Below are 13,271 nucleotides of genomic sequence, written 5' to 3' on the forward strand. Positions count from 1 at the left end.
TGGTTGGTTGGGTTTTTGTTTTTGTTTTTTTTTATGTTGAGGTTTGACGCACAAATTGGTCTTAAAATATTTCATTATGAATATTTTGGAATTACCACAGACTCGTACAATGAAAAGGCTGCTCCTTCTTGAGATATCTGCAGACACTGTGTTTCTCCAGATGATGCAGTTGGGTTTTTTTCATTCAAACAGAGCAGCTACTGGCAAACCAGTGAGTTTTTAACTTACTGAGGATTTATCAGGATAGACACCGGCTCGTAGCAGAGATGCCTTCCAGCTATCCACCTCCTCTTGGGAGTCACAGGCTAGCTCAAGGAAACGGTAATCCTTGTAAACATTCCTAGAACAAAGAGCACCACATTGTAAAACTAGCATTTTACTACTCTCTATCATGCACACAGCATTTTCAATTAAAAATCCTTTGAGATCAGAAATTACTTGGCAATTGTTTTGGACAACAGACTTTATGGGACAGGTGCTTGTTTAATAATTACATGGAGTACTTAAAAATATCTTAGAATGCTCCAGCACAGCTCTGGAAATAATAATCAGCTAAAAGCACTGTGAAACTACTTACAATTGATTTTCCTGCTTTTGCTAAAACAGAACTTTTAGGGAAAAAAAGGGTGTTGTGATATGAGGACAAACACATAAGACATGCCAACGTAACATCACAGCTTGTGAGAGATTGCTGCTGTAACCAATAAAAACCAAAATCATCACTGATGCAACTTCTTCCCATGTTAAGTCCTTCCAGTCCATTTTATACCCTTTGTAGTTTTCAGACATCATCAGTAAAAGAGGAAAAAAACAGCAATGACAATCAAGATGCTTTTAAACAAACAAAACAAACCTCTGATGTCTCTCATCGCAGTAAGAAATCTGGGACATGTTTAAATAAAACCTCTTGCAGGTAGTTCACATAATGAGATAAATACAGGGGGAAAAAAATGGGAAAGGAGGAAAAATACATCTGTAGGAAGGTGATACTTGTAAATTCTTCAATAAACAGAACAGATTTTCCCCTGACAGTTTAGCCATTCGTTTCTCAATCCCAATTCTATACACAGACCAGATCACTGTAAATTTGTCAGCCAACAATCTTTTTAGGAAAGACCACAAGTTTAGCTGAGAAGCGTTAGGAAACCACATTTTGCTAGATTTTTACAGTTGCACAAGGATCAATCTTCCATCTCAACCAGACTGTTTTCTTCCCTTAGCAAGCTGTGGAGGAGAGGGGTTGATGGAGATTGCTTCACTCACAATTACAAGGGGGGAAAAAAACCTGAATTCACTATGGAATAAAGAAATAAAGCTATTATTGTCACTGCCTAGATAAATTTCTTTAGCATTCTGGGACTGGTGGGATTTCACTGCCACAGTGCTGGAACACAAGTGACTTGATGTAATTCCCACTTCCAGAAGTGATTCTCTCCTAACCAACAATGTCACCAGGCAGCTCACAGCCTGGCTTTGCAGGGTCAGACTGAGGAAAAAAGGTGAAAAAAAGGTAAAAGAAGCGTAATTGAACCTGAGCATGAAGCAGCCATGACACCAAATCATTAAATTATCACCTATGAAACCACAGTACAGCAACCAGAGCACACCCACTCTGAAGAGAGCAAAATGAGGGATTTTTTAGCAGGCTCATAGCAAAGACTAAAGGACATACTCAGATTTATTTCCTTACATTGGTGACTCAATTCTCACCAAATTCAAAGGCTAAATCTGAGCACACCAGGTTTGCACTACTCCCTTTAAAAACCCAGAGTGGAGGTGCCACCAGGGCATTTCCATCCCACAGAAACCAGCCCCAGAGGTCACAAAGAGGCACTGATGGGCCTGATCCCACAGTTCAGCCACAGCCACTGACAGGATGAACAACTGAAAGCTCAGTGGATTCTTTTCTTGATTGAGAAATTTAAAATTAATCCTTTTTCTTCCCTGACTCCAAAAGTACTAATCTTGTCTTAAGGCATATAGTAGATGACCTTATCAGAATCTGTTACCTTAAACTGAGAAAACACCTGAATTTTATTCAGTTTGTGATATTGTGGAACTCCAAGTCAACATTTACTGAGCAAAACAAAGAAGTCAATTAAAAAAAAAAAAAAGAAAAGATAAAAAAGAGAGAAGCATAATGAAATTGCCAGAGAAAAAAATGCTTTAATTTATTGTTAAGAGAAACTTTTACTGAGATAAGCTTTTCTGGCTAAGATAACGAAGCAGATATAACTTTGAAGAAATAGGAAGCTGAAATGGTAAAAGGGTATTCTCAGCAAAGATGACTAAAAATAACAATAGAGCAAATAAAGGCTGTAAAACATAGTGATAGGGAAGTTCCAAAAACACTTATCTGCAAGAGCAAAACAACATGACACCAGCTTGTGAAAACATTTTTTCAGGCCTGTCATGTTATATATTACACTTTTTGGCATTTTGTGGCTCGCTGTGTGAGCAGGGATTCCAGCCAAGGACACGTGGGAGCTGACACTCCTGCATCCTGTCTCTGTGTCAGGACTTCTCCTGGGGCTAGGGACACCTCATGGGCCAGCAGCTGATGTCTCCAGATCTCCCAGACCCTTCTTTCTCCTCCCTGTAGGATCTGAGAGCTCTTTGGTCACTGCCAAAGGTGCAGCACGTGTGAGGAGCTGAAGGATGCACACCCTGAGTGCTCCCAGGAATGTTCCAGAAGGGCAGGTAAGGGGATGCTTGTCTACCCAGCTGCTTTCTTTGCTGCTAGGCTGTCTGTCTTTCTCCTAGAAAGGCAGACAAGCATAGGAACTTTTCAAAGGAAAAAAAAAAACCAAACTAAAATAACTTCTTTCAGTAACTTCTGAAAAGAGTGTGTCCTTTTTCTGTTACCAGTGGAATCTTACAAAAACATATTAACATGTTTTACTCATTAGGAATCCACTGGCGTCTCATGGAAAGCTGTAAAAACGTTCTTGAAAACAATTCAGATTTTCTGTTTTCTTCTCTCTTCCACTTCTTAAAATTGCTGAAGACATCAGCACAGAAACAGTTACTACTCCAGCCTCACCTACATTCTCCATCTGGAATACTGTGATGTTCTCACTGTCATCTTTCTAGCAGCTAAATGGGAAGTCAAGACATCAAGGACTTTGACAGAATAAAGGATACCAGGAGAGATGAACTCTCAACAATACCAATCTTGTGGATATTCAGGCATCTGTAAATCTAAGGGACTGCAGAAATAAGAGATACAGAAAATGGAAACTGCCTAGAAGTACCATTTGCAAGTAGTATTTCCCTTGAACATTCACCATTTCTTACATGTGAACACATAAATGAGAAAACTTCATCTACCACATCTACCTACTCCACTTCCTCCTGGAGTCCCATCACTATAATTCAGTATTACACATAATAACTGAATATTAATATAATATTACATAATGAAATATACATAATGAAAATATAACTATAGTGGCACTACTGGAAATCAACATATTCCTGTGATAATGCTGCCTTTTTATTTCTCAGAGTAAAAAAATACAAAAGGCTACCATTTGTTATCTGCAGATTTTATTACACTCTAGATAAATAAACCTCAACTTGGAATTGCATTCTACTAAAAATGCAACATAATTGCTCGTGAGGATGAACAAACAATTGGACTAAAAGCATAATTTTGCAGTTCTGGAAAGGTTCCACACTCAGGACCTGCCTTCTCTAAGCCAGACCCATCACCTCAAAGTCCAGCAGCCACCACCCAGCTGTGACTTTGCTCACCCTACAACTTCTTCACTCTATTTTTACCTTGATTTCCTGATTCCTCTCCCCTGTGTATTTCAGAGCCTAATAAAGAAATGTCCACAGGTGTTTCTTGAACTCCTCCCATCACAAAAGAATCCAAACAGGACTGGATTAAGGTATTTGGAAGTGCCCAAGAGGAAAGTGAGAAATGCCAGATAAGTTTGAAGACTGACCCAGCTGTGAGTTACTGAGATTTCCCTTCCACCCACCCTAAAGCCTGGGCTGTCAGGGAAGGCTTCTCTGCCTATAAACCAAATTTCAGGAGCAGGGAGTGAATGACACAGAAAGAACACCCCTTGCAGCATCATTGGGTTTCCCTCCATCAGGACGTGCTCTGAGCACAAACCACTGCTGCACATCAGCATGGACTGCATCTCTTGCAATTTCTTAATACTATGATAAGGTTAAATATTTATCTCCAACAAACCTAAAAAATTTTGAAGGGCAACCACTGCAGGCACATTACAAACCCAGTTAACATGTGTATATACATTAATGTATCCTCACACATAACCATGTGCACACAGAGCTCTTAGGCTGAGCTGGAGCTGGATTTCAGTAGACAAAGTTGTACTGGAGATGCATAAAATTCCTTTTTATAGAGAGAAAATACAAACAAAGAATAATTAAAAATGAATTTATTCTTGCCAGTTTGGGAGGAGATAGAACAACCATTACACAGCAAGAATACTAGTGATATTTTTTAGAATTGGGCCTAGAAACTACTTTAATCTTTTGAAGAACAAAAACCTGTATTTAGCTTCAGCAGTCCCACTGACACAAGTGAAGCTACTCACAGACTGAAAGATAAAGAAATATCTTCTTTAAAAGGGATTCCAAAGGGATATTTTTGTAATCATCTCGTCTCTATTAGGATGGAAGCAGAACTGATGGTTAGAAATCTAGAACTAAATGCAAATTGATCCCATTTATTCCATGAAAAACACAAAAGATTCAATTATTAGGTATTTCTTACTTGATTGAAATTGGAAACATACAGAATCTGGGTTTAATGAATAGTCACCTAAAATGAAAAGGGGAGAAAATAACAGAATCCAGACACTCCAGCTATTGGGAAAGGTAATCTTGGATGATATTGGATGTTGTCTGTCTATTTAACCTGCAGCTCCACTGTGCACACTCTGCTTATTCAAATTTACTCTTATGACTAAATTTGTGATTTTGGACACCTGTAATTGCACAATGGCTGGTTGAGCATATGCACTATTTTCTTTTTTATTCTAAATAAGAAATCTCTACCAGAAGCTCTGCAAATCATATATTTTGAAGAAACAAAAATGGCCATCTGCTCTGAGTTAACAGCAATGACTAACATTTTCTATCCATTTCAGATCACTCCAATGTGAATGGCTAATTAAAATTAATTACACATGGCTCTGAAGATTCTTTCTTTCTTAATATCTAGAAAAGCCAAGGAGACAATCTCTGAGACAATGTCATGAAATAATAACACTTGAGGATTTTGTCACCTATGTCATGTGAGTGCTCTCCCAAAAGCATATGGATCTTTTCAAGCACACACACCCAAAACACACAGAAACCCCCACAAGTTTAAGGTGCAAATGAACAGAAGATATGCTGCTCAGTATATAGGCCAGCTTTGGCAATGAAGTATCTCGAGTTCTGTATGTAACCCAGAAGAGAAATGCAGCCAAAACTAACACCACCCAGGCCAAAATCCACAGTAGTAACAGTGACTGCCACTAAAATATTCCATAAGTCCCTGGAGGAGAAGGTTTGATGCCTTTGGCGGGGAGGGATGAAGCCTGGTTTGGAATCTGCCTCGGGGCCACACAGAGACACAAAAGCTGCCCCCAGCTGTCAATACCTGCACCATACTCTCTCTCTCTTATTTGTCATGCAAAAAATATTTGTCAATAATGACAAAAAAAATATATTCCAGAAAAAAACCAACACTTTTTAAAAAAAAATTTTAAGGGAAAGCAGCTGGCAATAAAGGCTAGCCATTCCTTGGGTTTGTATATTTTTCCTGTTCTTAAATATTGTACTCTCCAGCGTTTTAGGAGTTTGTTTAGAAATGTTAGCAGCTTTTCTTCTGGATTAAATTTGTAGGGCTTTTTAATTAAACAGATTCTCTCTCTTCCATTTTGAACAGAGAGGGCTCTGAATAGCTTACAGTCCAGCTCTTCCTGGGGCTTAGCTTTCTGAGTAATTCAAAAACAGTAACTAAACATACATCTCATTTTAGGCTTTCTCCTTCAGCCTGGCGAGTATCCAACACCTCCTCTGACCCGGTCTCCTTTCACTAGTTCCCTTTATTTTGGCTCTTGCCCAATTTCCCTTATATATGGACAGCAGTTAACCAGTTGCTGCCCATGGCCAGAAATTCACTATTTAAAGCTCATTTGCACTCCCAGAAACAACTTGTGCTCCATCCTCTTCTAGAGCAACACAAAACCAACACCTCTCCAAAATCCGTAGCGATACCTTTTGCTCGGTGTGATTTCCTGGGTGCTAGCAGCCAGCACAGTTCCCTGTGCAATATGATTCCTGACAGACAGAGTGTACTCAGTAGCTACCATTCCTCATCTGGCAGTTCTATTTTCAGTCCTATTGTGTGCCCTCAGAATGGCCTTTTGCTCGCTCTCCTCTGGACATTCATCTGTGTGTCAGATTAAAGAGCTGTTTTTACAGGCAGGCAGCTCTGGAGCAGGGCTGGCAGATTCTGTCCCACTGCTTCGTGATTATGGAGGGGCATTCTGCTCTCAGGAAGCCACTCCTGTGAAAGGAGAACAGGTTTGTGCTTTGCACTTGCTCCTCACACCCCTCTATCACACAGAACCACAGAGGTGAGGAAAGCAGCACCGTTACTGCTTTCATCTGGGTCCTGGTTGGGCAGAACAGTAAAAGACAAGAACTGGTGGCATCTTCTGCGAGGAAGGCAGAATTTCACACACTGGCTCTGCTCCTTTGGCTCTGAGGAAAGGAATGAGTGTGAAGAGTAGCACAGAAAGGTTCCTGATCAGGGACTCTCCACCAGGTAACCCTTCCTCACCCTCTGGTTGCTACTCCCAATATTGGTAGGGAAGGCTTGAAAATTCTCCAATTTAACAAACACTTCACCCTACTACCACTGAGAACCCCCAAAACCTGCTCCCAGTAGAATCCCTGCTCCTATAAAAGAGAATTCATCTCTCCAGAGCTGGAGAAGAGTTGGAAAAAAGCTTTTTCTCAGTTTTTTTTTACCCAGCATAATTTCTTTATTTAAAAGGGAATTATTATATAAATGGAGTTGTAATACATTAATACAACAATTTATTGACCTGTAAATCAGGAAAAAAGTGTAATTACACTACTGCAAAGGCAAGAGGTTATTTTAGAATGACAGACAATCTGTTAAAATAGTACCACATGGATCAACAGGGTGAGATGATGAGAACTCATCAGGGGACATGGAGAGGTGGGACTTGCACAGATCCTTTAGGGAGACACATTTACAGTTCTTGTCCCAGGTTACAGTACTTGGGTAACAGAAAAAGCATCAGTAAGTGAATAATTTTTACAAGAAATAGAGAACAAATCAAGTATTTGGAATGAAATCCTGTAAGAAACTTTCTGGGATGGACAGAATTTGTTTTCTTTGTTCTTGAGCTCTGAACAAGAGTCTTACCCACCCAGCAATGAGAATATGACAGGTTAATCTACTGAATGGGAGCTGAGATGCTGACAAAACCCTCTCTTCATTCTTTGTTCTTCCTAGAAAGTCAATCAGTGCCTACATCTAAACAACTTCACAGTAAGCTCTACAGCAGTCCTGCAAATATTCTGCCTTTTCCTACAGCATAATTATTTTAAAATATTCAATATGGTTGATCTCTTTTTCCAGTCTAAAAAAAACTTAGACTTGCCACGAGTTTCCTGTGGAGAAGATGGTTAACACAAAATAGCTCTCACTTGTCAGCTTTAGGTTTGGATACTCACTGCTTGAACCCACAGCTCAACTTGAGTTACTTAAGGCAAGCTTGTGTAGACACAGCCAAAAACGGTCCAGGAATCACAGAATTATTGAATTTATTTTGTTGTAATATCAAATACTCCTAAGGTAAGGAGACTAGAGGGGTCCATTGCAAAGCTCTTCCATAGTGTCTATAAATTAAGTAGATGGCTCACTCAAAAACTTTAGATGTATTACTTACTTTGCAGAAAAACAAACCTAATCTCCCTGTTCTTTAAGTAATACTGGAACTATTTCAGGCACTTTTCCTTTTCCCACCCTCACCTCTTTTTTTTGGTGTTTTTTTTAAGATTTAATTAGAAAGTAACATGAAAATAATTAAATTATTTCACAACACAGCCTTTTCATAAACACACAATTATGTTCATTTCATGAGAATTTATCTTCACTGTGAAATCAATCGTCACAGTCTCCATTTACTCTACATTACCAAGTCACATTTGATTCCTGTCACAGAATTGTTGACTTCTGCACTAAATCAAAATGACAGATACTGTTAGTTTCCTTCTCCATCTATCCCCAAGTCTCAGCTAACTCAAGATGGTTTTTCCTTCTATGCAGTGAAATGAGTACTTTCCTGGTAACTATATTTCAGAGCTGGAAAGGTTTTCATAAATGGAAAAAATGCAGTGCATAATCCAGGAAACTATTGAAATGTACAGTATCAGAAACATATGGCTGGAGCAAATACCTATGCAGTGAGGGGCTGGGAATGAAAAAGAGAACAAGCTTATTAAAATTCTTCTTCTAAAAGGTTTTTGCTTGAAAACTAAAATAATTTAATTGAACATTAAGAAAGATTTCACAATCAAGGAAAAAAAATGCTGCAGATTATGGGGGGAGAAAAAAGAGATACAGAATAATCTCTGTATTATCATGGAAGCTGGAACAGATGATTTTGCCTTTGTTCTTTAACGATCTACATCTTAAATAGCAAAATGGTTCCATAACCAGAACCCTCAGTGGGCAGACTTCGAAAGCTGATTTCTTTCTCAGTTGCTAAGGTTTTTTTAATTGAAAAAAGCACTCTACCACCCCCCAACAAAAAAAAAAAACAACCAGAAACTAAGTTAATTTTTTACATGATCTTTAAAAAGCAAACATCAGAAACCAGGATTCAACAGATTACCACAAACAACAATAATATTTTTTATTTCAATGGATCTTTATCAATTCCCTCTTTCAGTTTCCTTAAGAACGTGGCATAGGGTACAGAGTCCCCAGCCAGATCACTCCACTCGAGAACCAACACTCCTGTTTTTGCTGACACATCTATAAATTCAGGATTCAGTGGAAAATGATACTAATCTTGTTTTGATCCATTTGTGCCAGGAGGCAGATTTTTAGAAATATCAAAAATCAGCTGTTTTACAGTAACAGAGAAACTGCTATTTTAATTAGAATTCAATAAATATTTCTTCAGAAACAACTCTGGCCTCCCTTAAAGCTGCAGGACTGACTCCATGATCTGCCTCTCCCAAGGCAAAGGTATTTTGTGATCTTCTTGCTGTGCTGTCGTGTCTTAACATGTCCATGTGGATGTAAAGATGTTTTTAGAGCAGCTTGCAGAGGCTGCAGGGTCTACTCAGAGCCCAAAGAGGCAGGGTTATTACAGACATGGCAAACATTTTAGACATCTGATTTTGAAGTGCTTGATGTCTAGTATGGATGAAGATCGAGTGGAAATGGGAATGTCCAGCTATACATCACCTAAGTAAATCCCAAACTTGCCAATGGAAATGCTTCTCTTGGATTTTCACAGCAGTTCAATGATTATTATTTATGATGATGATAATATTAAAAGTCATTAGTCGAACCAAAGGAGAAACCATGAGAAAATTTTAAAATTTCTTTAAAAATTAACAAATTTCTTATGGAAGTAACCTAATAAGTACAGCTGCTATCAAGCCACCAGGACAAAGTTACCTTTCTTGATGGATGTACACCCAACACTGGGATGATCCACACATAACTACAGCAAGAATCATCAGAATTACATTCATTCCCAGCATCCAAAGCTCATTTATGTTTTTAAGAACATGAAAAGCTTTTCAAAGCTTTTTTCTGTGCTTCAGAAACACAACTGGTCAAGCATTTGAAACGTTATTCCCAGCTAGTATGTGTGTGACATGCTTTCAAAGGGCACATCCTGGCAGGCCATGTCCCCTTGCAGGCTGGCTCAGCCTTCCTGGGCTACTTCAGACTGAGCCTGACATTGTGTCCTCACGTTTCTGGGGTCAGCAGAAAGTTGACAGCTCAGAAATCCCCTGATTTGCTTTTGCTTTGCAGGAGGGAGGAGCACTCCTTGCTTCTGAAATTCTGGTCACTATTTCTGGACACTTTGGGAGCAAAGACAGCTGCTCTGCAGCCAGCCACATCATCTTGAGTGTCTGGAGATAATGCCAAGCTTTGGTGATGTGAGGGAGAAGTAGATGTGAAGGAATTTAGCAGAAGAGGGAAACAAAATCCATCCATGCTACCCCTGCAATTCAATTTACTTACCTGCCTGAAAAAAAAAACTTACAGGAATTGCCCCTCACCTGCTAAAATGTAATTCCACTGAGACAGCTACAAATGAAACTCTCCTCCTCAGTTAAAAAAACATAAAAATTACACCTCACTTTTATGTCTTTTGTAACATTTAAGGAAATTGTTTGTGCACAGTAATCTGAACTGGCTGTGCATCAGGAGTAGCTTCCATACAGCACCCACACCACTTAAAACAGAGAAGAGTCTGAGTGGAAAAGTGAGGCAAAAACTAAGCAAAGATTTTATTAATTAGAGAAATAGAGGAATCTATTTTTTCTCCATTCAGCAGTGTTTAAACCCAAACAAACAATCAAATGTGTCCCAAGATTAATGACAGGCAACATTTTCCACTGGAGAAAGTGAAAAGCAATGACGCTTTTGTGATTTCCACCAGTTGAATCTGGTCACAAGGTACAGAAGTCATGTATGTTTTGGTAAGCCTAGGTGACTGCCAAATAAAACAAAAATAGGATCAGGAGATGATTATTCAGCCACAAGGAAGGACTGGCTGACTCATCATGGAGCTGTTTCACCCCACGAGTGGCTCTGAGGACATCAGCCTTTCATCTCATGGTTATGCAACAGCAAAGCAGAAGATAAATCAAGAATATCAAGACCTTGCGCACTCAACAGGGTGGAAACAGCAGAACTGTACTCACAGTTATGAAAATGCTCAGCTAGATGCCATTTGATAGAAGTATCTGCAGAACAGCACATTTTCTTACCTCTGCTCTGTGTTAAACAATGCAAAGATGTGTTTGCTGGACATGAAGCTCTTTTCAACATCTCGCACTTTCAAGTTGTCCAAAGGCAGCATATACTTCTTCTCTTTCTCCTAGGAAAAAAAGGATTAAAACAACACTGTGTGAGAAGAAGCCTGATGTCAGCAAGTTCTGCTTAGTTGGTAATGACCTTGGTACTTTTGTTATCACAAGAAAATACCCAAATTTAAAAGTCTGCTTATCTTTCATAGATCTACCTGCAAGAGAAATTAAACCTCAGTTTCAGTTCTGTTTTTCACTGACCCTTTTAAAACATTTCCTAATAAAAAAAGTTCACCTCAAACACACAAACATCTACATTTGTTATTTTTCATTCCTCTGAATTCTAAAAAAGCAAGGGTCAGACTTAACTAAAATAAAAGTGTCAGTTGAAAAAAGAACTCTTCAATGTCTGCAGAGCAAGTGAAGTAACTGGTGACATAAGTTCATCTCTACTTTGTTGTTATTATTAATTATGTAAGCATGGCATTCAATAAACCCACACAGAAACTTTCATTCTGCCAGTGAAAAATACAAAACACATACAAATCAATCAAAATAATGTCATTATCAAGGTTTTATATGTACCGTGTACAAACAAAATCAGACTCTAACTAGCTTATTTCTCCAAATAGGAATGAATTATTCATTCTTGTTGTAGCCAACTGCTTTGCAATTTCATCACAACCCTCATTTACAGCACAATCACAGTAATTTCACCTTTTCCAGGTTTCTTCCTTCCTGTCACTTCCAATTAAGGGCTAGCAAGGTAATTCATTACGTCAGAACAAAAACCCTGAAGTGTATTGGCCGTTTCCATCGTGTTAAACTTCCTTAAGCGCTTGAACTGATGGATAGACTGAAGCAAACCTCTCCAGTTCACTTTGCAATCACACCAGATGTTAAATAGAAGGATCCAAAGACAAGAGGGCATCCTCCAAGCCCTCATTCTGGGCTTGCACATCATGATAGCTCTGCTGACAGGTATTAGCACAGCACAGTTTAACAGCTTCTAAAAGCCATTAAGGTACTGTTAAGGTTGGTGCCACTTTGGCAGCGATGGAGTGCAGAGAGGTTTTGTGCCCTGGAATTCCTGCAGTTGATACTAAATGGGCTTTTCATGAATTTGGCTCCCCATTGACCCTACAGAACTTCAATAAACCACTGAAGTTGGAGATCTTCCATTCCTTCCCAGTCCCTCATCAGGCAGCGTGAAGCAAGGCTGACTGGTGTCTGCCCAGCCACCACCAGAGCCAGCTCTGAAGCCCAGCACCACTGCACTTCCCAAAGTGTTCCCAAAGTGTTCCCATCACTCATGGGCTCAAGGAAGAAATGTGCATGGGATGAGTGTATTGTATGCCATGAGACAGGACTAAGGGACAAAGCAAAGCAGGGCTCAGCCTTGTCTCTCTGTGTTTCCCAGAATACACCAAGCACCTTGCAGTGCTCACAACTGGAAGATGGCCTGGCAGATGCAATTCATCTTGGCTGAGCTTCAGCACATTGCAAAACTAAGCTGGATGAGAAAGGCCCTAAGAGTGAAACTATAAAAATCTTGTGACATGGCCAACAAAGGCTCACTTTCCTAGACAGCCTCCTACCAGGGCCTCAGGAGAGAAAAAAACAGATTTCAAAAGCCCTTCTGAAAAAGCACAGTTTCTCTTATTGTTGAATACAAAGGTTATAAAATTCTGTGTATTCCATAAAAAGCATCTGATGGATTCAGAAACTGCCTCTATGTTAACCACCCTAGAAATTATTCCTCACAAAAGAAGATACATAGGTATATTCTCCACTCTCTCATCTAACATCTGCTCCCATGAAGGAATCTAGTTCTGTGCCACTCTGGAGCTCAGATCTATATTTTCCTTCCTTGGGGCTCTCCCAGCAGGGATTGTACACTGCCACCCACTCAGACAAATCAAACTAAGCCATGTAAATTCATAATTTATCAATTAAAAAAAAAAAATAGCAAACAACACTAAATAAAGATCTTATAAATATGTATGCATGCAAATTAGAAACACCTATCCTCTAATACTGATTTGTATTGATATGATCTGTTTTGCTATTATGAATTTATGTCCTAACTAGTAAAGAAAAGGATAACAATGTATTAGCTCCACTGCCATGACAAAGGGAGATATTCTAGCATCTACTGAACTTCGTACCAAAAGCAAATATTTTCTTTTTCAGCTGGAAGC

General features: G+C 39.1%; 1 protein-coding gene across 3 annotated transcripts in view; it reads right to left on the reverse strand.

The window, feature by feature from the left end:
• The window catches only part of DNM3 (dynamin 3), a 169,390-nt gene that overhangs the window by 54,789 nt on the left and 101,330 nt on the right, over positions 1 to 13,271 (reverse strand). For all 3 annotated transcript variants that reach the window (XM_088060307.1, XM_005528661.2, XM_088060306.1), the window contains 2 exons: positions 11,032 to 11,141; positions 229 to 340 (listed from right to left, as the gene is read on the reverse strand). In XM_088060307.1, coding sequence (XP_087916433.1) covers positions 229 to 340; positions 11,032 to 11,141 — 222 coding nt within the window. The remainder of the gene's footprint in view (positions 1 to 228; positions 341 to 11,031; positions 11,142 to 13,271) is intronic.

This window comes from Pseudopodoces humilis, chromosome 10 (assembly GCF_049639895.1).
Source record: "Pseudopodoces humilis isolate 2021_Gansu_Grassland_sample_001 chromosome 10, ASM4963989v1, whole genome shotgun sequence".
In the NCBI taxonomy this organism is placed as follows: Eukaryota; Metazoa; Chordata; class Aves; order Passeriformes; family Paridae; genus Pseudopodoces; species Pseudopodoces humilis.